This window comes from Rhincodon typus, chromosome 18 (genome assembly GCF_021869965.1).
Source record: "Rhincodon typus isolate 14 chromosome 18, sRhiTyp1.1, whole genome shotgun sequence".
Classification (NCBI taxonomy): Eukaryota; Metazoa; Chordata; class Chondrichthyes; order Orectolobiformes; family Rhincodontidae; genus Rhincodon; species Rhincodon typus.
The window spans coordinates 48,252,955-48,278,102 of record NC_063349.1 but is presented as its reverse complement, the minus strand read 5'-3'; the positions used below and the strand labels follow the sequence as shown (position 1 = coordinate 48,278,102).

The 25,148-nt window shown below is 44.7% G+C and overlaps 1 protein-coding gene across 2 annotated transcripts in view; it reads left to right on the top strand.

The window, feature by feature from the left end:
- rassf3 (Ras association domain family member 3) overlaps nt 1-25,148 on the top strand; it is a 214,127-nt gene that overhangs the window by 52,772 nt on the left and 136,207 nt on the right. For both annotated transcript variants that reach the window (XM_048607773.1, XM_048607772.1), the window contains exon 2: nt 14,662-14,789. In XM_048607773.1, coding sequence (XP_048463730.1) covers nt 14,662-14,789 — 128 coding nt within the window. The remainder of the gene's footprint in view (nt 1-14,661; nt 14,790-25,148) is intronic.

Genomic DNA, 25,148 nt, shown 5'->3' with positions numbered 1-25,148 from the left:
GAAATGTCAGCTTTCGTGCTCCTCTGATGCTGCCTGGCCTGCTGTGTTCCTCCAGCTCCACACTGTGTTATCTCTGACCCCAGTATCGGCAGTTCTTACTATCTCATCTATTTTAATGAGGTTGGTTGAGATATAAGTATTGCCAAAATGCTGTAGAAGCCCCCTATACTTCTTCCAAACAGCATAACGGGACCTATTATCTCCAACCGAGAGAGTAGAGGGAGCCACATGTCTTTGGGGTGACAGGACAATTAGCTTTTTATTTCAATATGTTTCGATCATCGTCCCAAGTCCACCAAATATTGACGACCACTCCACAGCAACAGTGGCTGTTAAAACACACTGGGCCACACTGAGCTCGCTTCGGAGCACTGACTCCTTGGCCAGATCTCATCCTTCGCTGTGAATCAATGACACAGCAGGTTCACAGAAATATCATGTTGATTTCCTCACTTAAGATGAGATGAGCTGCAGTGCACCAGATAATGAAATAAGGAAGTAATTTGTGTCCTGGCTGTCACTGTGGGTTTGTCATGATTTTGATCACATTGTCCATTCTGGTGTTTGTCCCTTAAGATAGAGCGTTACTGGGAACAGCTGTAAGTAGCTTGGCGGAGTCCAACCAGGGGAAGGTGTAGAATCTCATCCTGTTACAGTCTTTTAGTGGGATTTCTATAAATCCATCTTAGAGTGCAAACCATCTCTTTCGTTTAAAATCCCACCATTCTGAAAGGAAACCTAGATGCTGTGTTAGAACATAGAACATAGAACATAGGACATAGAACATAGGACATAGAACATAGAACATAGAACAGAACAGTACAGGCCCTTCGGCCCACGATGTTGTGCCGACCTATTATCCTACTAAGGTCAAACTACCCTGCATACCTTACATTTTACTATCCTCCATGCGCCTATCCAAGAGTCGCTTAAAAGTCTCTAAAGTATCTGACTCCACTACCACTGCCGGCAGTGCATTCCACACGCCCACCACTCCCTGTGTGAAGAATCTACCTCTGACATCTCCCCTATACCTTCCTCCAATCACCTTAAAATTATGCCCCTCGTAATAGTCATTTCCGCCCTAGGAAAAAGTCTCTGACTATCTGCTCTATCTATGCCTCTCATCATCTTGTAAACCTCTATCAAGTCACCTCTCATCCTTCTTCGCTCCAATGAAAAAGGCCCTAGCTCCCTCAACCTTTCCTCATGAGTCCTGCCCTCCAGTCCAGGCAGCATTCTTGGAAACATAGTTGAAAACTCCCAGTTTGTTTGCAGTGTGGGGTTTATGCTGGATTTTGTCCTATGTGCAAAACTACATGTTTCTACCACTTTACAGAGGAGCTGCAGAGCAAAGATCACATGATAGCAACTCAAACAACAGAAACCTATCTTTATATAGCACCTTAAACATAATTAAATGTCGCAGGGTACCTCTCAGGAGTAATATCAAACAAAAAGATGGTGTTAAGCCAATGTTAGGTCAGGTGACCAAAATCTTGGTCGAAGCATGGTACGTTTTAAAGAGTATCTTCAAGGAGGAAAGTAAAGAAGGATTCCAGAGATTCATGGCTACCAGAGATGAAATGATTAATGTCAGAGGCCAGAGTTGGAGAAAGGTATCTCAGAGGATGTTTCAGAGATAGTAGGAACTGCAGATGCTGGAGAATCTGAGATAACAAGGTGTAGAGCTGGATGAACACAGCAGGCTCTGAAGAAGGGTCTAGGCCCGAAACGTCAGCCTTCCTGCTCCTCTGATGCTTCTTGGCCTGCTGTGTTCATCTAGCTCTACACCTTGTTATCTCAGAGGATGATGGGGCTGGAGCAGCTTACAGAATAGGAAAGGGCAAAGGATTTGAAAACAAATAAATACTTTTAAAATCTTGCTTGATTGGGTGTCACTGTAGACCAGTGAAGACAGGCGTGAGAGGGAATATGACACAGTGCAAGGTAAATGCCAAGGGCAACAGACTTTCAGACAATCCTAGGGCGAGTTGATTCACAGAACCCAAGAACCATACAGGATAGAACAAGCCCTTCAGCCCATCGCATTTGTACTGCCTTTGTGGGAGGCCAAAGGGAAACATGTCTTCATACTTAGTTCTAGAGGTAACATAGACATGAAGCAGATGAGCTGAGACAGGACTGACATTGGGTAATGTTACAGACATAGAAACATAGAAGATAGGAGCAGGAGGAGGCCATTCGGCCCTTCGAGTCTGCTCTGCAGATGAGGAAAAAGATGGTCTTAACGATGATGGAAAAATATTAAATATTTAGTCGCAATGTTTAAATGCATAAACTTCTTCCCAGTTTTTTTCACATGGATTATGTTTCCTTGGGAACCTCATAATGTGCAATAAATAAAGAATATCTCTAAATAATGAACTAATAATCCAGAGCTAATGCTTTGAAAGACCTTTAAGCAAATTGAACTTGATCTAATTTTGATTGATGTATCTCTGTGAGCATGGGCAATATCTGGTAGCATCACTGTGTTCTAACCCAGTGTATAGAACAGTGTTTGCAAAGTCTGTTGCAGAAATTGACGATGTAGCAATTTCAGAATGGAAGGAAGTTGGGCTGAAGATACATTGAACTTGTTCTGGTATTTGGTCAAGCAAATTGAGTTCACTCATGAAATACAGGCATCAGTGGCAAGGCCAGTATGTATTGTCCAGGAAATACAGTAGAATGCCTTACAAAACTATTTCAGAGCCTGGGTCTGGAGTCACATGTAGGCCAAACCAGGTAAGGATGGCAGATTTCCTCCCCTAAAGTGAATCAGATGGGTTTTTACAACAAGCAATAATAGTTTCATAGCCACTGCATAGGTGGTTCAGTGGTTAGCACTTCCGCCTCACAGTGCCACAGACCCAGTTTCGATTCCACCCTGAAGCAACTGTGTGGAGTTTGCACGTTCTCCCTGTGCCTGAGTGCGATTCTTCCGGGTGCTCCGTTTTCCTCCCACAGTCCAAAGATGTGCATGTTAGATGGATTGGCCATGCTGAAAGTGCCCAGCAATGTGTAGGTTAGGTAGCTTAGCCATAGGAAATGCACAGTTACAGGGATGTGGCCGGGGGGGGTTCTGGGTGGGATGCTCTTCAGAGGGTCGGTGTAGCCTCAACAGGCTGAATGGCCTGCTTCTGCACTGTAGGGATTCTATCATTAATGAGACCAGTTAGTCTGCAAATCTGGGTTTATTGATCAAATTTAAATGATGCCAGAAGTCACGGTGGGCTTTGAATCTGTGTTCCCAGGGCAGCCAACATCTGCATGATTAGTCCACCCATGATATTACATGGTGCTCCACGCTCTAACCTGTTGCTGCCACTTTAACTCTGTATTTTCACAGCACTGCCACGATTTTCTGGCGCAGCTTTCCTTCCATGTAAATAGAGGAATCGCAATGGTCTACATTCTCCCTCAGCTAACTCCAGGGAATAGAAGCTGATGGGGGAAAGAAACAAAAACAGAAACTGATGGAACAGCTCCCATAATTTCTGCTTTCACTTCTGATTTCCAACATCTGCAGTTCCTTCGGTTTTTCTACAGTAATGGGGAAAAGTGTAGCTGAAGTAGAAGATCAGCCATGATAGTACAGAACGGTGGAGCAGGTTTGCAGGGCTGAATGGCCTGCTTCTGCCTCCCATTTCCTATTTTCTAGTTAGATTTTTATTTAAATTGGGATAATAATGGACTACCACCACAGACACCTAGCGACATTGATACTTTCTCCTCTTTATTAACCACCACTACTGCTGTAGCCACATGGTTGTTGGGTCAACTCGACAATGCCTTGGCAATGTGTCTCTAATCTTGTTTTAAACCATGAGGGATCTCTACAGAGCTGCCAGGGAGAAACTTTCCCCATTTACAGAAGAGATTGAGGGGCTGAGCCTGGATGCTCTTCGGAGGGTTGGTGCAAATAGGGGGAGGCGATGGCCTAGTGATATTATTGCTGGACTGTTAATCCAGAGACCCGGATAACAGTCTGGGGACCCGGGTTCAAATCCCGCCGCAGCAGATGGTGGAATTTGAATTCAATAAATATCTGGAATTAAGAATCTAATGATGACTGTGAATCCATTGTCAGGAAAAACCCATCTGGTTCACTAATGTCCTTTAGAGAAGGAAGCTGCCATCTTTACCTGGTCTGGCCTACATGTGACACCAGACCCATAACAAATGTGGTTGACTCTCAACTGCAATTAGGGATCGGCAATAAATGCTGGCCTAGCCAGCAATGCCCACATCCTGTGAATGAATAAAGGACGAAACTTGATTGGCCGAATGGCCTCTTTCTGCACTATAGGGAGTCTAGGACTTTACCATTCTAACTCAGCAGCACCAACTTAATGTGAATGAGAAGGGAACCGAAAGTAACACAATACCGAAAAACATTTTTTTTAAATGCGGGATCTGTAATGCCCTGTCCGAGTGTGCAATGGAGGCAGGTTCGATCATAGCTTTTAAAAGTGAATCACCTGCAGAGGGAAAGAAATTTGGCAGAGAGCCGGCACAGACATAACGGGCTGAACGACCTCAATCTGTGCCAGTATCATTATCCAATCCTAAACCGAAGGAGATTTTAGGAGTTAGGAAGCTTCTTGTACTAGGCATTAACAGCAAGGTGCTGCCTTATCAGAGAGCGGCCTTCATTAATGGTTAAAATTGCTGGTGAATGAATGGAGATAATCTCTTTATTGCAGACCATAACATTGAGAGTGTCACTTACAGAAAAGAGTGCTGCTTGCAGGAAACAGGATCATAAAGAATGCACTTCAGTGAAGCTCATGTACTGTAAACACAAATCCTGGGGCAGTTTGTTTCCTGATTAAATTACTGACTTGTAAACCTTTGTTCAACACAGTAATATTTCTATGAACCGTGACTGATTATCTCACAAGATAGTGGGATATGATGGGCATTAGATACCTGCTTCTTTAAACAGAACTGTTTGGCAGTTTCCCTTTGAGTGGTGCATTGGGTAGTGTCCCTGGCTCAGAGCTAGGAGTTATGGGTTCAAGTCCCACTCTCAGATTTGATGGCCAAGGGAGGTGTGTTCATAATGTAGCCTAACTGCTTCCAGATCAATCCGTCAACTCTTCAGACACAAGCCTCTGGCAGAGGGGAAGAGTGGGAGGATCGCTTAACCAGGCATCATGATGGCTGTGGGCCCAGTGCTGGATATTTATGAGGTGTTTTCCACTGGCACAGACTCAATGGGCCAAAGGGACTTTTACCATGACTCTATATCGAGTGACACCCTTCTGGCTTTGACAGGTAATCAATTCAGGAAAATCTAGCCATGGACATAAGGTTCTCTATGCCTTTCCTCACTTGTCCTGTCTCCTTCCTTTTCCACTCCCCTCTCCCTCTCAAACAGCAACAACAAGCATTCGTATAGCTTTTTTAATATGCTAAAGCAAACCAAGGCATTTCCCAGGAACGTTATCAAGCACAAGTTGACCCTGAGTCACAGTGGAGCGTTGAAAAGGAAGATTGAGGAGAAAAGTTTTCACCCAGAGAGTGGTGGAGGTCTGGAACTCAGTGCCTGAAAGAGTGGTAGAGGCAGCGACCCTCAGAGACCAATGTAAAGAAAAAACACCTGCAGCTGTGTATCCTACAAGAGGGACAGACTGGAAGGCAGAATTAGGCTGTATTGCTCTTTTTCAACTGGAATGGATCTGATGGCCTGAATAGCCTCCTGCTGTTCCATAAATCTTACTGTATTTCTTCCCAGTTCCTTTGCCCCCCCCAACCTTCTCCATTTCCCCATCCACCCTTCTGGCTTTCACCTCTCTTCTCTCTGTCGGTATTCCCCTTTTTCTCTCTCTTCTTTATCCTGAATATGGTAAACTCATCATCCAACTCTGCAGCCAATCACAGGCCTTCTGCGCCTCGTCAAGTGGCAACATGGGCCTCCTCCTTCCATTCTCACCAAACCCTATCAAAGTGGCTTCCTGTTCCTCTCTCCTTCATCCGGTTACCTCACTTCTCTTTAGATACATCCACAACAATCACTTCAGCTACTTCCTGAATTCCATATTCTAACCTCTCTCTCTCTGGGTAGACAAATTTCTCCTGTATTCTCATTGGATTTACTGGTGACTGTCTTAAATTCATAGCCCTCAGTTTTGGTCTCCCTCATAAAGCCAACCTTTGTCACAAGCTTAGTGCTTACTCTGTTGAGCCCTCCGTAATTTTAAAGGCCTCAATCTTTGTTGGTCAGTGCATTGAGTTTAGGAGTTGGGAGGTCATCTTGTGGCTGTACTGGACATTGGTTAGGCCACTTTTGGAATACCGCATGCAATTCTGGTCTCCCTGCTACAGGAAGGATGTCGTGAAACTTGAAAGATTTCAGAAAAGATTTACAAGGATGTTGCCAGGGTTGGAGGCTTTGAGCTATAGGGAGAGGCTGAATAGGCTGGGGCTATTTTCCTAGAGTGTCAGAGACTGAGGGGTGACCTTGTAGAAGTTTATAAAATCATGAAGGGCATAGATAGGGTGAATAGACAAGGTCTTTTCCCTGGGTAGGGGAGTCCAAAACTAGAGGGTGTAGGTTTTAAGGTGAGAGGGGAATGATTCAAAAGGGACCCAAGGGGCAACATTTTTATGCATAGGGTGGTGCGTGTATGGAGCTGCCAGAGGAAGTGGTGGAGGCTGGTACAATTATAATATCTATAAGGTATCTGGATGGGTATATGAATAGGAAGGGTTTAGAGGAATTGGAGCCAAATGTTGGCCAATGGGACTAGATTAATTTAGGATATCTGGTCAGCATGGACGAGATGGACTGAAGAGTCTGTTTCCGTGCCATACAGCTCTATGACTCTATGATTCTAGCTATGCATCAAACTATAATCATAAACACTTTTATCAGGTCACCCCTTGGCCTTCTCTTTTCTAGAGTAAACAGCTCTTGCTCGCTCTACCTTTCTTTATAGCTGTAAATTCTCATTTCAGGTATCAGGGCTCACAGTCTAAGCATACAGAATAAACCATTTAGGACTGAGATGAGGAGAAATTGCTGAATGGTGGAGCAGGCTCAAAGGGCCGTTTGGCCGATTCCTGCAACCATTTTCTTTATTTCTATATTTCTATCATCCTTGCTCATATCTTTGGCACCTTCTCTGGTATCTCTTTATAGCTCGTACGACATGGAGCCCACCAGAACTGTTCATAGTGCTGCAAATATGGTGCAGCCATAGGCTCGACAAACATTTAACATCACCTCTCTTTTTTTCCGAAGAAGGGTCCAGACTCGAAACGTCAGCTTTCCTGCTCCTCTGATGCTGCCTGACCTGCTGTGCTCCTCCAGCTCCACACCTTGTTATCTCAGACTCCAGCATTGGCAGTTCTTATATCTCTAACATCACTTCTGTGTTGGTTGGGAGTTTAGTGAGAGGATTGCAGTGGGTATCTGGAGGCTGGACCACCAAATGTAGGAGTGGGGTGGATGTGGGGAATGCACGGAACTTGGATCAAGAACTTGGGGAGCTGCTCCAGGGTTGAAGGAGACTGCAAGGAATGTGGAAGGGGTTAGACATTTAGAGACAAGGACATAGTGACCTTGAGACATTCAGAAGCTCTGAATAATTAAATGGTTGGTTTCTCCAGAAAAGCCGTCCTCTTGAAAGCACTGCATGCATCTAATCAGCAGACTAATAGGACATTGGATGATTGACTGTTTCTGAAGCAAGTGTGCAGCTGTGTTCGCTTTGATACACATTGTGCCCTGTGATTCGCATCTCACCTCCAGTGTGTAGTAATGAGACTCCCTCAGCAGGGCTATTTTTGAACATTTAAAACAGCATCCAATTTGAAATTCAAATGCTACACTAACAGATTTAGAAGCCCGAACCCATTAACCGACAGCCGTTCACTGTTCCTGACAGGCAGGCAAATGAAGCTCACACAGAGGTTGGGTAGTAAGGAGATGGGGTTTGGCCAGTGATCAGTCACAGACGCACACTGCCCTGTGACAAGTTCGCTGTGATGCAGAGCCAGCGACATTAGAGTGAGAGATAGTAGGAACTGCAGATGCTGGAAAATCTGAGATAACAAGGTGCAGAGCTGGATGAACACAGCAGGCCAAGCAGCATCACAGGAGCGGGAAGGCTGACGTCTCGGGCCTAGACCCTTCATCAGAAAATTGCTTCACTGGGGAATAGCAGTTTTCCTGGAGTATCGTGATGGGAGTAGCTATATGCAAACTATCGGGTAAAATCAAGTTCCAGGTAACAAGAAGAAAACCTTCAGGTACAACTGAGTGCCTTTTCTCTTCTAATATGGTATCTGATAAGAGCGACATTTCAAAGCCTTTTGTTACATCACTTATACCTAAAGCTTTAACTGTGCTGTGGTATAGCGGATTTCCCTCGATTCTGAACTTCTGCTGATGCACATTGCTCTCTGATGCTCTGCTGTTAACCTTAGAAAGAGCAAACGTGTGGCTATAAAACTGCTGGCCTTGCAAAATTACTCACTGCACCTAACCGATGGCAGGATCAACAAGTGTGATTGCAGTACTTTTGTTCAGAGCACTATTGCACGCTAAGCCCTGTTTTAGTCACCAATGATCAATGATCCAGTGCCCTGTTTGTGGGCCTCTCATGTTCCACTCAGCATGTACTCCAGTTGTTTCAAAACAAAGCTGTTGTAACCTGTGCACAGACATTTAATTATACTTGTGTGTGTTTTTAGTCTAGTCGACTGTGTAATATCAATTGGAAAGTACAGATCTTTTTCCTTTTAAGATGCGATGCTACACTTGGACTGAGTCTGTCATTCTGCTTCCCAGTTGTATGGCAGTATTGGAATGTTTTGTGTTTCTTACCTTACTGATTTGAACTGTCAGTTTTGATCCAGCGGCTACACTCACATCACCAGGTCAGTATATCTTGGGTATAAACCCCCACAGTAGGGACTGCAGGATATCATTTAGTTTGGTAACCCAGTGCCGTACTGACAGTGTGCTGCGTTGTCAGAGATACCTAGGCCCCACTTGTTTTCACCAGTAATTCCAAAGGGCCTTTTGCCCTGTTTGCAGAAGAGAAGGGGAGTATGAATGCTGTGGGAAATATTTATCCCTCGAGCCAATGTCAATGAAACAGGTTATCTGGTCATCAATCTCCTTGATGTTTGTGGGAGCTTGCTGTGCACAAATTGGCTGCCACATTTCCTCCCGTTACAGAAGTGACTCCACTTCAAAATTACCTATTTGACTGTGTGAACCACATTTTTCCATGATCTATTTTCTCGCTGTAACAGTCTCTTTCAGGTAGCCCTTTTCCTGCTGGAAATTGTGCCAAACCCAACGCTATTGGTCTTAAAATGGCACTTACTGTTGCAAAAGTGCCACGTTGGTTTTGTTGCTCGTATCTTTGCCTGGGTTAGAGTCATAGAGTCGTACAGCATAGAAACAGACCCTTTGGCCCAACTTGTCCATGCTGACCTGGTTTCCCAAACTAAACTGGTCCCATTTGCCTGTATTTGGCCTATATCCCTCTAAACCTTTCCTATTCATGTACCTGTCCAATTGTCTTTTATATGGTGTATTTGTACCCACATTGACCAATTTCTCCGGCAGCTCATTCCATAAATGCACCACCCTGTATGTGGAAAAAGTTACCTTTCAGATCCTTTTTAAATCTTTCTCCTCTCATCTTAAACCTATGCCCTCTAGTTTTGGACTTCCCTATCCTGGGGAAAAGACCTCGGCTATTCACCTTATCTACGCCCTTCATGATTTTATAAACTTCTACAAGATCACCCCTCAGCCACTGATGTTCCAGGGAAAAAAGCGTCTCCCTATAGCTCAAACCCTCCAACCCTGCCAACATCCTCATAAATCCTTTCAAATTTAACGTCTTTCCTGTAGCAGGGAGACCAGAATTGAATGCAGTATTCCAAAAGTGGCCTCACCAATGTCTAAAACACTCGCAACATGACCTCCCAACTCCTATACTCAATGCACTGACCAATGAAGACAAGCGTACCAAACGCCTCCTTTACCACCCTGTCCACCTGCGACTCTACTTTCAAGCTACTATGTACTTGTACCCTTCAGTCTCATTGTTCAGCAACACTCCCCAGGGCCCGGCTATTAAGTGTATAAGTCCTGCCTTGGTTTGTATTACCAAAATGCAACACCTCACATTTACCTAAGTTGAACTCCATCTGCCATTCCTTGGTTAGATCATCATGAGTTCAAGTTTTACTGCAAGGATTGAGTGCGGACTGTAAAACAAAAATATTTTTTATCATCCTATTCAGTCACACCTTCATAACAGGTGGATCTTGAGCCCAGATCTTCTTCCCAGAGGTAGGGTCACTACCACAAAGCAACAAGACCCCTGAGTACAGAGAGTGCAATGACACTTTGGTCCAGATTTTCTTGGATCTCCCTGGGACTGGTTTTGCATTTGTCTTTTCTCAGCAGAAGTTGAAGTCGAACTTCTTGAGCATTGCCTTGTTGAATGTTGGAACACAATCAGTGGTCAAGAATGGGGAGTCTGAGGAAAGTGTGGACCAAGCATAACTTCCTTTCTGTTTGTTATTTTTATTGAAGCTACACAATCTAAGGGCCTTACATAGGACCTAAAAGCAAGGTTAGGCCTTTTGGCCTTTCAAGCCTGCTCCACCAATCAATAAGGCCATGTGGTGGTGGGCTCAACCCCACTTCCATGCCTGCACCCCATAGCCCTTAGACTCCCTTACCTGTGAAAAATCAATCTAATTCGGCCTTCAATAAATTCATTCCACTGCTTCCAGGGGCCAAGAATTCCACAAACTCAAACCTGTCTGAAAAAAATTCTCCTCATCTCCATCTTAAAAGGGACACTTCTTTATTAAACTGTGGTCCATTTCCCAGCCTCCCCAACTAGAGGGATGAGATGATATCCTCTTTAGGATCTTATATGTTTCAATACGATCACCTCTCATTCATCTAAACTCCAGTGAGGAAAGGCGCAACTTTTTATTTTAGTTATTCATGACATGTAGGCATTGCCCATCCCTTATTTCCCAGAGGCATTTAAGATTCAACTGCACTGCTGTGGGTCTGGAGTCATATATAGGCCAGTTTTAAATCTGCTGCCCATCATCCTCAAATTACGACCTCTCATTCTAGATCCTCTCTACCTCTGCTTTATCAATCCCCTTGAGCATCTTATATACCTCAGTTAGATCTCCTCCCATTCTTCTAACCTCTGGTGAGGCCTAAACTACTCAATCTCTCCTCATACATCCAGCCTTTCATCCCTGAAATTAATATAGTGAACCTCTGAGCACCTAGACTAAGGCAGTCCTTTTAACTAACCAAAGAAAATCACTAAGTATCATTGCTTTGTGGCACGGTGTACAAGAATAAGAGCAACTCATTTTCTCAAATTGGCTGGTGCGGATAGAAACCTGGGACCTGGGGAAAGGAGAGGGGAACATTCATGTTCTTACAACGTCATTGCTGTGGTACAGGCTCTCTTCAAAATATTCACTTTTCTCCGTCCTGTCAAATTGTTTCACTGCCGATGACCCTGCATTTGACGGGCTGTAGCTATTCAGCAATACACTGAACCCAGTGGTGACCATTCTCTGATGTTAGAAAGCGAGCTGGTGGCCAACTCTGTGAATGTCTAATTCTGGGTGCAGGTGTCTGTACTTGCCTGCTCTAGTGAGAGTTGGGGTCTGGCGATAGTGGGTGTTACATGGAGCAGTTCCCTGTCATCCTAGATTGTGGACCCCAAGCCCAAGTGTTTGTGGAATCCCTGGACCATGAACTTATTGGTTGCGGCTGCTTGCACCTCCTGTTCGATTATTTCATTTGCTGTGTTTTTGGTTGCACTTCAGGCCCAGGCTCCTGATCTTTAGGCACCTGGTGTGCAGGAAGGAGGGGTGTGGGCAGACTGGAGGACCTCCTGGTGAGTCTGCTCCTGGGCCTGGCCAAGTTTGCTATTAGCAGCTGGATGCAGTGGTTCCTGGAAGTGTTGGGGTGGACTAGGCAGAGATAGGAGTCCAGGTGGTAAAACCTTTCTCTTTGTGTCTGCCAGAGAATTGTCAACTCCAGACCTTAGCGAGGTACTTTGATAGCAGACCTTTTAAGTTTTTTACATTTATTTTGATGGTCACAGTTTACATTTTCCTGCAAACCCCAGGCCGTATTTGCTGTTTCCAAGGCAGACAACCTAAACATACAAGAATCTTAGGGAACTTGACAAGGTAGATGCGGAATGTTTGTTTCCCTCCCGCGAGAGAGTCTAGGACCAGAGGGAATAATCTCAGACTAAGGGGTCACAAAATTTAAGACAGAGATGAGGAGCAAATTCTTCTCTCAGAGGGTAGTGAATCTGTGGAATTCTTTACCACAGAGGGCTGTCAATGCTAGGTCACTAAATATAGTCAAGGCCGAGGTAGATAGATTTTTAATCAATAATGGAATCAAGGGTTATGGGGAAAATATAGGAAGGTGAAGGTGAGGATCAGCTATGATCTCACTGAATGATGGAACAGACTCATGGTCTGAATGGCCTACTTGTGTTCCCATGTCTTATGGTTTTTAAGGTGATAACAACAATGAGCTACCTATGCTTCATTTGGTCACACTCCAGCCAGAAGGTCAAAGGTACAAGTGTCCAACCTTAGAGACTCCAACACACAATCCATGTTTCAGCCCTACATTGCTGGGGCCACTGTTTATCAAATAATTGATTAAATCAAGGTCAACACAGTGTGGGGCTGGAGGAGCACAGCAGGTCAGGCAGCATCAGAGCAGGAGAGTCAACGTTTTGGGTTTACACCCTTCATCAGCACTGGGGAGGAGAAGGGCGCTCGGAAATAAATAGAGGGAGGAGGGGTGGTGCTGGGGGCGGGGTGTTGGGATGATGATAGCTGGATGCAGGTAGGCGGTATGAAGCAATGGTCAATGGGAAGGGTGGGGTGGGTAGATGGGAGAGATGATGGATAGATTGTGTCAGGTCAAGGAGGCGGGGATGGGGGGGAGGGTTGGACATGAAATGAGGCCTGGGTTGGGGAGATTTTAAAACTGGTGAAAATTCTAAGTTTAGGCCATTGGGCTGTAGGCTCCTGAGGCAGAACATGAGGTGTTTGCATGTGGAGTCATTGTGGCACTGGAGGAGGCCCAGGATGGACATGTCACCCAGGGAATGGGAGGGGGAGTTAAAATGGTTGGCGACCAGAAGGTGTTGTTGATTGTACGCTATAAACTTCTGGTTTATAGTGTATAATCAACTATAAATCTCCCCACCCCGGCTTCATCCCATGTCCAAGCCTCCCTCTCATCCCCACCTCCTTGACCCGACACAACCTGTTCTCTCCAACTCATCCACCCCACACATCCCAATGACCAATCCCCACCACTCCCAACCTGCATTCACCTATCACCATCCCGCCTACCTACCCCCAGCCACCCTCTTTATTTATTTCCAAGCTTCCTTCCCCCTCCCCAGTCCTGATGAAGGGTGTAAACCCAAAACTTTGACCCTCCTGCTCCTCTGATGCTGCCTGGCCCATTGTGTTTCTCCAGCTCCACACTGTGTTGTCTCTGATTTCAGCATCTGTAGTTCTTGCTATCTCCAAGATTAAATCAAGGACCTCATTATCTCCCTCAGATGAGAGTGAAAGATCGCTTGGCATTGTTAAAAGAAAAACAGTGTAGTTATCCTGATCAATATTTATCTCTAAGCAGTATCACTAACAAATAGAATTATAGAATCATTGGATGGTTTACAGCCATGGCTCTCTGTAAGAGTGACTCAGTAAGACCCACTCCCTGTAGCCTTAAATTTTCTGCTCAGATAATTTTCTCATTTCCATTCGAAAGCTGCAATTGAATCTCCACTATCACACTCTGAGTCAGTGCATTCCAGATGCCAAACCACTCGATGTGTAAAAAAGTTCATCCTCACCTCACCTCTGGTTCTTTTGCCAATGATTTTAAACGGACACTCCCTGTTTCTTGACCCTTCCAGCAATGGGTATGGTTTCTCCTCATTTACTCCGTCTGGACCCCGCATGATCCTGAGTCCCTCTTTCAAATCTCCTCGCCTCCAAGGAGAAAAGCTCCAGCTTCATTCATTTAATGTCAAATAAAAGCCCATTCTTTCCTGTCGGTGGCCCTCTTTAAGGTCAATTTGATATTATCGTTTGGTCACTGTGATGAAAGTTGGATGGATGCTTTCTTAGAGACGTTAAGTTAATGAGAGTCAAATCTTCACTTGAGTCATTCTTGAGCCCGGTATAAACCCCTGAGCCTTCTGCTTTTGGGAATTCTGTGAGGATGGTGCTTCTAAATGGGGGAAGGAAGGGGCGTTAGGTAGAATGATCCTGCTCTGCGAAAGGCAACTAAGTTTTGGCAAGTTAGGTTGAATATCTACTTGGAGGTTAATGCTAAAACATATAGTTACCTAGGTTACTTGGTATTGGGATGTCTGTCACCATCATACCTTAAAAACCTGATCCTAATGATGGTGACCCCAAACACTTTTTGCCTTATAGTATTATAACTGAGGATTTAAAACCCAGCATTGCAGACCGGGTTATATATTACTCAGTTGGGTTATGCACCAAATGATTACCATTAGTTGCTGAGTGAAGCCTTGCAGCAGACTGATATAAGCTATTCTGTTTTGTTTTATCCAGGCTGCAAGTACACCTGTCACACTCACTGTCGAGAGTTGGTCCAGCTCGACTGTCAACAAAATGGTAAATCAGTAGACCCTACCTCCTGTTCTGACAACATGGTCCATCAAGCCCTCAAGAGTGAAGAGGTACAATTTTTATTCATCTGGTTACAACCAAGATGAATATGTAAGATTTTGGTACATTGAAAAGTGTACGAGTCTCTTACCTTGAGCTGTATCATGTCTTGTTTGTATAAGGCCGCACTGTGTCATAGACAATAAAATCCTGCATTCAATTCCAGTACTGTACCCAACTATGCTTTCGTGCTTCTTTATTGTTTGCAGTTTTAGTTTCTCCACCTTTCCCCTCATGATCTTCATTTTTCTTACCACAATCATGAAGCCCCAATACCTTCTCATTCCCAATTTCCCCATACTGCCCATGCAATCCCATGACTCCAACCCCTTCCAGGCGACACTGCTCCCTCTTCCCTGGGTTTCTAATTTCAAGATCCTCGTCCTTGTTTGCAAATCTCGCGGGAGCCCCTCGCCTATCCGTGTCACCTCCACCCACTTTATATCCCTGCATGCTCCCTCAACCCTCTAACCCCTGAGCTGTCCTCGCCCCTTGCTCTTTCTGCTCCCCCATCGTCGATCACTCGTTCATCAGCTACCTTTCCACCATCTCCAATTTCTCTGCTTGGTTTCCTGCAACTGCAGTTGAGTGACTTTTCTCAAAACCACTCTTTTTGAGTCTTCTCTTGATTTCTGGTGAAGCCTCCGCTTTTCTCAGTCTATCGTCCAGGCTTTGCATCCATTGTGTCTCTTAATGTGTAACATCTTCCTACATATGATGCGCATTTTAACAATGATAAATGTTTTTGAAGAGGAATCAGTGGCAGCTATTGAGTACAATAGTTGGCTTCAAGTTGTATGGTCTCACAACAGGGAGAATCAAAAAAAAGCGACATGTCTCACATAATAAAGGCTTTTGAGCTCACCGTGTTGGAAGATTCTCGCTGGTGTCTATCCAGTCAAGTTAGATGGCCAGGCATTCAGTAAACTACAGGAAAATTCCATTCCATTAAGGCTGCAGCCAAAGCAATCAAGTTACCTTTTGTTAGCTCACAATACTGTTCTTGAAGAGAATATTTTAAAACTCCGGCTTGTCCTCTCTATATGTGTCAAAGTAATGCTGTTAACTTTCTTGGCAAATCCTAATGGTTCTGGGCTTATAGAATGGAAGTTATTGCACTGAAAGACTTATTGAGGTGAGTTTTTCATCTTAACGTGTGGATGGTAACCTGACAAAGTGTATCACCTGCCTGTTATTGATTCCACCAGATTCCCATTGCGATTAACTCATTAGGACAGAGACCTACTCCACTGGTAACCGCTTCTGCAGTGAATTTGTGTCTTTGTCTGGTCTTTGGTGCTTTCCGGTGGGTGGGGTGCATTAGCTTGCTCTCTGTAAGAAGTGGATTGTGATCAAAGGCATTGTGTGAGAGAATGAATGAGCCCAGCGGACGAAGAAACTTCATTTGCTTCAGCTGTTCCAGAAACACGTTTTTATTGCAACCTCTCAACCGACTGTGCTCCCAGCTCCAGGTATATTCACCCCTTGTGGACTATTTTTCAACTATACTGCGCACCCAAAGTACATCTCTTCGTCACTGTCTCACTTGTAAAGGGACATTCTGAAAATTCTGGCTTGCTCAGTTCTGTCTGGGCACGGACGGCACAAACATGTTTCCTGTTAGTGACAATTAAGGCTTCTTCACAAGATGCAATGTCCGAGCTTTGTGGAGCAATTGTGTTTTATTGTAAACTTTTACAGTCCATTTGTGTTGGTCATTCAATAAATGTAGCAGGAACTTTGAGATTTGCAAGAAGGGCACGAGATGCTGTTGGGGTGAGCATGAGTAGGTACCTGAAAACCAGACGAACCTCCAGTTGTAAAAGAAGCTGGACCTGTCCTGGTGAGTAAACAGGGGTTTATGGTGGGGTGATGTGAAGGGCAGTGCCCCTACATCAGTCAAAATCCCCCAAAACCTACTTTACAATACACTCTGTTGTGGTGAGTAAGGGCTGCCACTCACTAAGAACTCTCTATCCGGGTACTGTGCCCTCAGAGCACAATGGCAGCATGAGCTTCCATTGGATATGCCCATGATTATCTTTGGCAAAATACAACAATGGTTACACACGGGCATACAAATTAGGAACAGGAATAGACACTCAGCTCCTCAAGCTTACTTCGCCATTCAGTATGACCATCTGTTTGCTTCACATTCCCACCTATCCCCTAATCCAACCCCTCACCCCCCACCTTGCTTATCAGGAATCTCTCCATCTTTGCCTTAGGAATATTGAGGAAGAAGGTTCCAAAGACTCATAACCCTCCATGAGAAAGGAAATCTCCCTATCGTTGTCTTTAATTGGGAGGAGCAGGGACTGTTCTTCCTGGAGAGAAGACAGCTGAGAGGAGATTTGGTAGAGGTTTTTAAAATCACGAGTGGGCTCGACAGAGGAGACGAGGAAGAGCTGTTCCCACTCATAAAAGGAAAGAAAGAAAGAGGGGATATAATTTTAAATGATGTGCAAATGAAGCAAAGCTAATGTGAGAAAATCGTATCCACTCAGCGAATAGTGAGGGTATGGAAAGCATGTGGTGGAGGTAGGTTCATCTGAGGCATTCAGGAGGGGCATTGGATGGTTATTTGGACAGAAAGGATGTGTTAAGGGATATGGGGGAAAGGTAGGAGATTGGCGCTAGGTCATAGAACTGGAGCAGGCACGATGGGCTGAATGGCCCATAGGTTCTTGACTGTCAAGGGGATCAAAAGTTACAAGGAGAAAGCGGGAGAATGGGGTTGAGAAACTTATCAGCCATGATTGAATGGCGGAGCAGACTTGATGGGCCGAATGGCCGAATTTCTGTTCCTATGTCTTATGGTCTGATGGTCGTATAGCCTCCTTCTGTACCATTCTAACAATTTTGTGATTTTGTGAAGTTAGTGCCTCCTTATTTTGAAATAATGACCCATAGTTATAGATTCTCCCACAAGAGGAAACATCCTTAACACATTAAACCTGTTTAAGACTCCTCAAGATCTTCTGTTACAATCACCATTTCTTTTTATTCTTTCTGTGAACAGAGACTGCATTTTGTACTTCATTTGCCAGATCTGTGTCCACTCACTTAACCAAGCTATATCCTGTTGGAGCTTCCTCTTCACACGTTACTTTTCTGCCTATCTTTGCTTCATCAGCAAATTTAGCAACCATAGCTCCTGTTCCTTCATCAGATGAATTGTAAAAAGTTGAGGCCGCAGTAATGATCCCTGTGGCACACCACTCGTAACATTTATGCCAACTCTGTGCTTCCTGTTAGCTAACCAGTTTTCTAAACCTGCCAAACTGTTACCCTCTCAACACCAAGAGTCATAGCATAATAGAGTCGTACAACACTTTGGTCCAACAAGTCCATGCCAAACATAATCCCAAACTAAACTAGTCTCACCTGCCTGCTCCTGGCCCATATCCCTTCAAACCTTTCCTACTCATGTACTTAAATGTCTTTTAAATGTTGTAATTGCACTCACATCCAACACTTCCTCAGAAAGTTCATTCCACATGCGAACCACCATTTGTGTAAAATATTTGCCCCTCATGTCTTTTTTAAATCTCTCTCCTCACATCTGAAAAATGTGCCCCCTAGTCTTGAAATCCCCCATCCTAGGGAAAAGGCAACGACCATTAACTCTATTTATACCCCTCATTATTCTATAAACTTCTGTGAAGTCACCTCGCAGCCTCCTACGCTCCAGTGAAAAAAGTCCCAGCCTTATTTTTTGCAATAAACTTTGACGTGGCACCTTTTTAAATGCTTTCTGGAAATCCAATACAGTCCATGCAGTTCTCCTTTATCTGTAGCACAAATTCCTTTCTTAAAGAGTTCCAGTAGATTTATTATGATTTCTCCACATGCCACACGAACGAGAACCAACTCTATTCGACAAGACCTTGAGTTATGCATTCATTTCTCTAATCTTATTCGCCATTTAGTAATTTGCACATGGCTTGGGTAGTTGTCCAGACACTATTACCTTTGAAGATCTCCTTCGTAATTTTCTCCTCATACAGAATCTCTTTCCTTGTCCTGCCTATGGTACCTACATCAGAAAATAACAACTGGTTCCTTCCACTCTCACTGTGCATGCCTCTCCAGTCCTGAGCAGATATCCAGTACTCTGGCATCGGTTTCAATCTCAATAACTCAGAGCCAAAACTCCTCGAGCTGTAAACACTGACTGCAGACCTGTTTGTCCTGGATCATATTGGCATCCAGGAGTTCTACATGCTTCCACCACGACAAATCACTTTTTCCCTGGAGCATCGGAGGCTGAGGGGTAACCTTATAGAGGTTTATAAAATTGAGGGGCATGGATAGGGTGAATAGTCAAAGTCTTTTTCCCAGGGTGGGGGAGTCCAAAACTAGAGGGCATAGGTTTAGGGTGAGAGGGGAAAGATTTAAAAGGGACCTGAGGGGCAACTTTTTCATGCAGAGGGTAGTGTGTGTATGGAATGAGCTGACAGATGAAGTGATGGAGGCTGGTACAATTACAACATTTAAAAGGCATCCGGATGGGTACATAAATAGGAAGGGTTTAGAAGGAGAGATAGTAGGAACTGCAGATGCTGGAGAATCCGAGACAACAAGGTGCAGGGCTGGATGAACACAGCAGGCCAAGCAGCATCATAGGAGCAGAGAGGCTGACGTTTCGGGCCTAGATCCTTTAGAAGGATATGGGCCAAATGCTGGCAGATGGAGCTAGGTCAGGTTGGGACGTCTGGTCAGCATGGACGAGTTGGACTGAAGGGTCTGTTTCCGTGCTGTATGACTCTATGACTCAAATTATTTGTTTTCCTGCTTTATGATATTTTATTAACAGTACCAGAGTTTCTGTGCTATTTTAAACCTCAGGAATAGAATAAATCGTAGACTGTTGGAAACCTATCAAATGTAAAAGCCTGAAAAAACAAATAAACACATTCTTGTCCCTCTCTATCTAATTCACTCACTCACTCAACTGTTAGCACTATGGTTATTGTTTCATTTAGTGACTAGAAACTTAGATTGTAAATCATTAATGTTTATCCAAATTCTCTCATGTTAATGCTTAACAAATTTTACTTGTAGTAGTAAAGTTTGCTTAAAAGATAAAATAATATTCATGACCTACTGATTTGTAACTTACTATAGCTATCTAACATTTAAATAATTACACTGATTAAAAACCTGGTTTGAATAAGAATGAAATCATAGAATCCCTACAGGGTGGAAACAGGCCATTTGGCCCATCGAGCCCACATTGACCCTCCGAAGAGCATACCACCCAGATCCACCCCCTACCCTATCCCTGCATTTCCCCACCCTAGACAATATGGGCAGTTTAGCACTGTCTCCTGCCTAATGAAAAAGGTTGTAGGAGGTCATTACCGGAGTACGATGGGTCTTTGATGATGTTGGCCGCCATTCCGCGGCAGCGAGCCGTGTGAATAGAGTCCATGGATGGAAGGTTGGCTTCCATGATGGTCTGGGCTGTGTACACCACCTTCTGTAGTTTCTTACAGTCTTGGGCAGAGCAGTTGCCATACCAGGCTGTTATGCACCAGGACAGTATGCTTTCAATGGTGCACCTGTAGAAGTTGGTGAGGGAGCTTATGGATGTGCCAAACTTCCTGAGCCACCTGAGGAAGAGGAGACATTGTTGTGCCTTCTTGATTGTCGCATCTACGTGGGAAGTCCAGGACAAGTTGTTGGTTATCATCACTCTGAGGAACCTGATACTCTCCAGCCTCTAAACCTCAGCTCCGTTGATGTAGATGGGGGCGTGTTCTCCTCCTTTCTTGCTGAAGTTAATGATCAGTTCTTTAGTTTTGCCAACATTGAGAGAGAGGGTGCTCTCATTGCACCACATCACCAAGCCCTCTATCTCCCTTCTGTATTTTGGTTCATAGTTCTTAGATATCCTTCCTACTATGTCTTCAGCAAACTTGCAGATAGCGCTTGTTCAGAATTTGGCAACACAGACATGGGTGTGCAGGGAGTACAGTAGGGAGGTGAGAATACATCCTTGGGGGGGGGCTCCAGTGTTGAGCGTTATTGTGGAGAAAACGATGTCTGAAACATAGGGCTGAATTTCCCCAAACTCAGAATAATGAGGGCAATGGTGAAGCCATTGGGAAAATACGGCAAGAATGGAAAAAATTGGATTCTCATTGTCAAGATAAAAATGTCTGATTTTACATGGAGGGTTTCAACAGCTATATGAGAATCTCGCTCGTGATCATAAGAACATAAACATAAGAACATAAGAAATAGGAACAGGAGTAGGCCATCTGGCCCCACAAGGTCCACTTATGCACCTGCTCACCATAACTCTCAATCCCTTTACTGTCCAAAAACCTATCTATCTTTGCCTTAAAAACATTCCACGAGGTAGCCTCAACTGCATCATTGGGCAGGGAATTCCACAGATTCACAGTCCTTTGGGTGAAGAAGTTCCTCCTCAATTCAGTCCCAAATCTGCTCCCCTAATTTTGAGGCTGTGCCCCCTCGTTCTAGCTTCACCCACCAGTGGAAACAACCTCCCTGATTTATCCTATTTATTCCCTTCATAATTAAGAACATAGTCATTCTTCTAAATCCCAGTGAGTAGAGTCCCAGTCTACTCAGTCTGTCCTCATAAGGCAACCTTCTCATTTCTGGAATCAACCTAGTGAACCTCCTCTGTGATCCCTCTAGTACAAGTACATCCTTTCTCAAGTAAGTGTGCAATGAGGGGCCTATTTCCAAGCATTAACATTGCATTAATATCTCATTTCATCCCCTTTCTATGCGGGTTCCTATTCTCCCAGGTACCAGAGAGAACCTACAGGGTTGTAATTCCAAAAAGGTCAGAGAGGGTACCTGGCATTGCAACTTGCTGGCATTTTCTCCAGGTATCCATGGTAGCCAGCAGCCCCCAACATCAAAGGATATGTTCCATCACAGGGCATGTGCAGCGGCTGCCTACATCCTGTGTTCACAAAGGTTGGCATCAAATTCACACCAGCGTCAATGTATCATCATAGCATATCTCCAACTCACTCAGAATACCGTTCTCCACTTCAATACTGCACTTTGGAAGCTCACTGACACTTAACGTTGGAATGTTGCTGGAAGACCACTGTGTACACAGGGACAGGGATCCATCTCCCCTGCATTGGGATAGCATACATCTTCTTTGCTTGCTTTCTCACAACTCACTCATTTCACACCCACTTGGTTCTTCACCGTATCTCTCCTTGGCTTGAAAAAGAAGGGAGGGACCCTGCACTATTGTGGAGCCTGTTGGCCTTGTAGTATTGAAATGACATCTCTGGGGGCATTTGTGGCTCGAGTGCTGAGTGCATCCAACCCTGCGTCACCCTCGGAGGGTTGCAGGCAGAGTAGCGATGGAGGGACCTGGCACATCTGGAGTATCCTGATAGATAATGTCCAACTGCGTCTCCAGCTGGGTGCCTCCTGTCTCCTTGTTGAAAAGGGGCACCTGGAGGCTGGTACATGTCCAATGCTGACTTCCGTGGACACAGTGGTGTCCATTGCCCATTGGTGTCATAGAGTCATGGGGATGTACAGCATGGAAACAGACTCTTCAGTCAAACTCATCCATGCCAACTAGATATCTTAAATAAATCTAGTCCCATTTGCCAGCATTTGGGCCATATCCCTCCAAACCCTTCCTACTCATATACCCATCCAGATGCCTTTTAAATGTTGTAATTGTACCAGCCTCCACCACTTCCTCTGGCAGCTCATTCCATACGTGTACCACCTTCTGCATGAAAAAGTTGCCCCTTTGGTCCCTTTTAAATCTTTCCCCTCTCACCTTAGCCTATGCCCTCTAGTTTTGGACTAGATCTATATGGAATTTAGAAGGCATTCGACAAGGTTCCTCATGGTAGACTGGCTAGCAAGGTTAGATCACATGGAATACAGGGAGAACTAGCTATTTGGATACAGAACTGGCTCAAAAGTAGAAGACAGAGGGCAGTGGAGATGGAGGGTTAGTTTTCAGGGAAAAGACCTTGTCTATTTACCCCGGGGAAAAGACCTTGTCTATTTTACCCTATCCATGTCCCCCATGATTTTATAAACCTCTATAAGGTCACCCCTCAGCCTCCAACATTCCAGGAAATATAGCCCCAGCCTATTCAGCCTCTCCCTGTAGCTCAAAACCTCCAACCCTGGCAACACCCTTGTAAATCTTTTCGAAGTTTCACAACATCCTTCCTGTAGCAGGGAGACCAGAACTGCACATAGTATTCCAAAAGTGGCCTAACCAATGTCCAGTTACAGCCACAACATGACCTCCCAACTCCTCTCCACATTGCACTGACCAATAAATGCAAGCATATCAAATGCCTTCCTCACTATCCTATCTACCTGCAACTCCACTTTCAAGGAAGCCTGCACTTCAAGGTCCCTTTGTTCAGTAACACTCCCCAGGGCCTTACCATTAAGTGTATAAGTCCTGCCCTGATTTGCTTTTCCAAAATGTAGCACCTCACATTTATCTAAATTAATCTCAATCTGCCCCTCCTCAGTACATTGGTCCATCTGATCAAGGTCCCATTGCACTCTGAGGTAAGCTTCTTCACTGTCCACTACACCTCCAATTTTGATGTCATCTGCAAACTTACTAACCATACCTCCTATGTTCACATCCAAACCATTTATATAAATGACAAAAAGCAGTGGACCCAGCACAGATCCTTGGGGCACACCACTGGTCACAGACCTCCAGTCTGAAAACTAACCCTCCATCTCCACTGCCCTCTCTCTTCTACCTTTGAGCCAGTTCTGTATCCAAATAGCTAGTTCTCCCTGTATTCCATGTGATCTAACCTTGTTAGCCAGTCTACCATGAGGAACCTTGTCAAATGCCTTCTAAATTCCATATAGATCATATCCACTGCTCTGCCCTTATCAATCCTCTTTGTTACTTCTTCAAAAAACTGAATGAATTTAGAGAGACATGATTTCCCACGCACAAAGCCATATTGACTATCCCTAATCAGTCCTTGCCTTTCCAAACACATGTGAATCCTGAGCATGCTCTGAGGTGCTGCTGACTACTGCTCAAGATGGAGGCTCAGGGAGGCAAGCTGGTGTCACCAAGTTCCAACTCCCACGTTTCACATCGAGAATCATCACAGCCTGGTCCACCTGGTAGGTGGGAGAATGGGAAGCTGCTTATCTGTGAGGGTGAGATTAGGTAAAAGTTAATCAATACAGACAAGTGCAAATAGACCTCTTGACGCTCAATAAAAGGGGAGGCAACAGCCTAGTGGTATTGTCGCTGGACTGTTAACCCAGAGAGCCAGGTGTTGATCTGAGGACCTGTGTTCGAATCCCACTATGACAGATGGCAGAATTTAAATTCAATAAAAATCTGGAATTAATGATGACCATGAAACCATTGCTAATTGACCTACAGAGCCACATTGACTCCAGGCGCACGGCAATGTGGTCAACTCTTATCTGCCCCAATTAGGGCTGAGCAATAAATGCTGGTCTAGCCAATGATGGCCTTGTCCTATGAACAAATAAAACTAGTGGGATTCTCACGATCCATACAGTGTGGAAACAGGCAAAGCAAGTCCACATCGACCCTCAGAGCATCCCACCCAGAGCCATCCCCCTATAACCCACGCCACCCTGAACACTATGGGCAATTTTATGTGGCCAATCCACTGACCCAGCACATTGTTGGAGTGGGAGGAAATCTGAGCAATTGCAGGGAGAATATGCAAACTCCACAGTCACCCAAGGGTGGAATCAAACCAGGGTCCCTCATGCTGTGAGGCAGCAGTGCTAACCACTGAGCCACCATGATGACACACTACGCCTGCTTCCTCTTGACGTTGAGAATCTCACTTCTGCTGATCTCACCCTATTCTGCAAACTGACTCATGCTGTTCAGGGCCTGGGAAGATCCTGCCCTGTGTGTTGCTGCATAGCAACTGAGTCTAAAATTGTGCAAGCGTGAAGGAAAGGTAGAGGCAATATCAATGGTTAAGCTATTAGTGGGAATCCTTCATGTAATTAACAAACCAGTCAATGTGTCGATTAACTAGACCTTTGGAAAGAGTTATCTGTATCTATCCAGAGGGGAAGTAAATAGGAGATCATTACTTTGTTGACCTTCACCCTGTATTGAGATCAGAATCCTGGCAAATAACGTTGGTAAATTGGAGGTAATTGCATACAGAACCAGGAGATGGCAGCACTATCTGAAGTTTTAACAAACCTGGGCTACCAGTGGGGAGAGAGAGTAGGAACTGCAGATGCTGGAGAATCTGAGATAACAAGGTGTAGAGCTGGATGAACACAGCAGGCCAAGCAGCATCAGAGGAGCAGGAAGGCTGACGTTTCGGGCCTAGACCCTTCTTCAG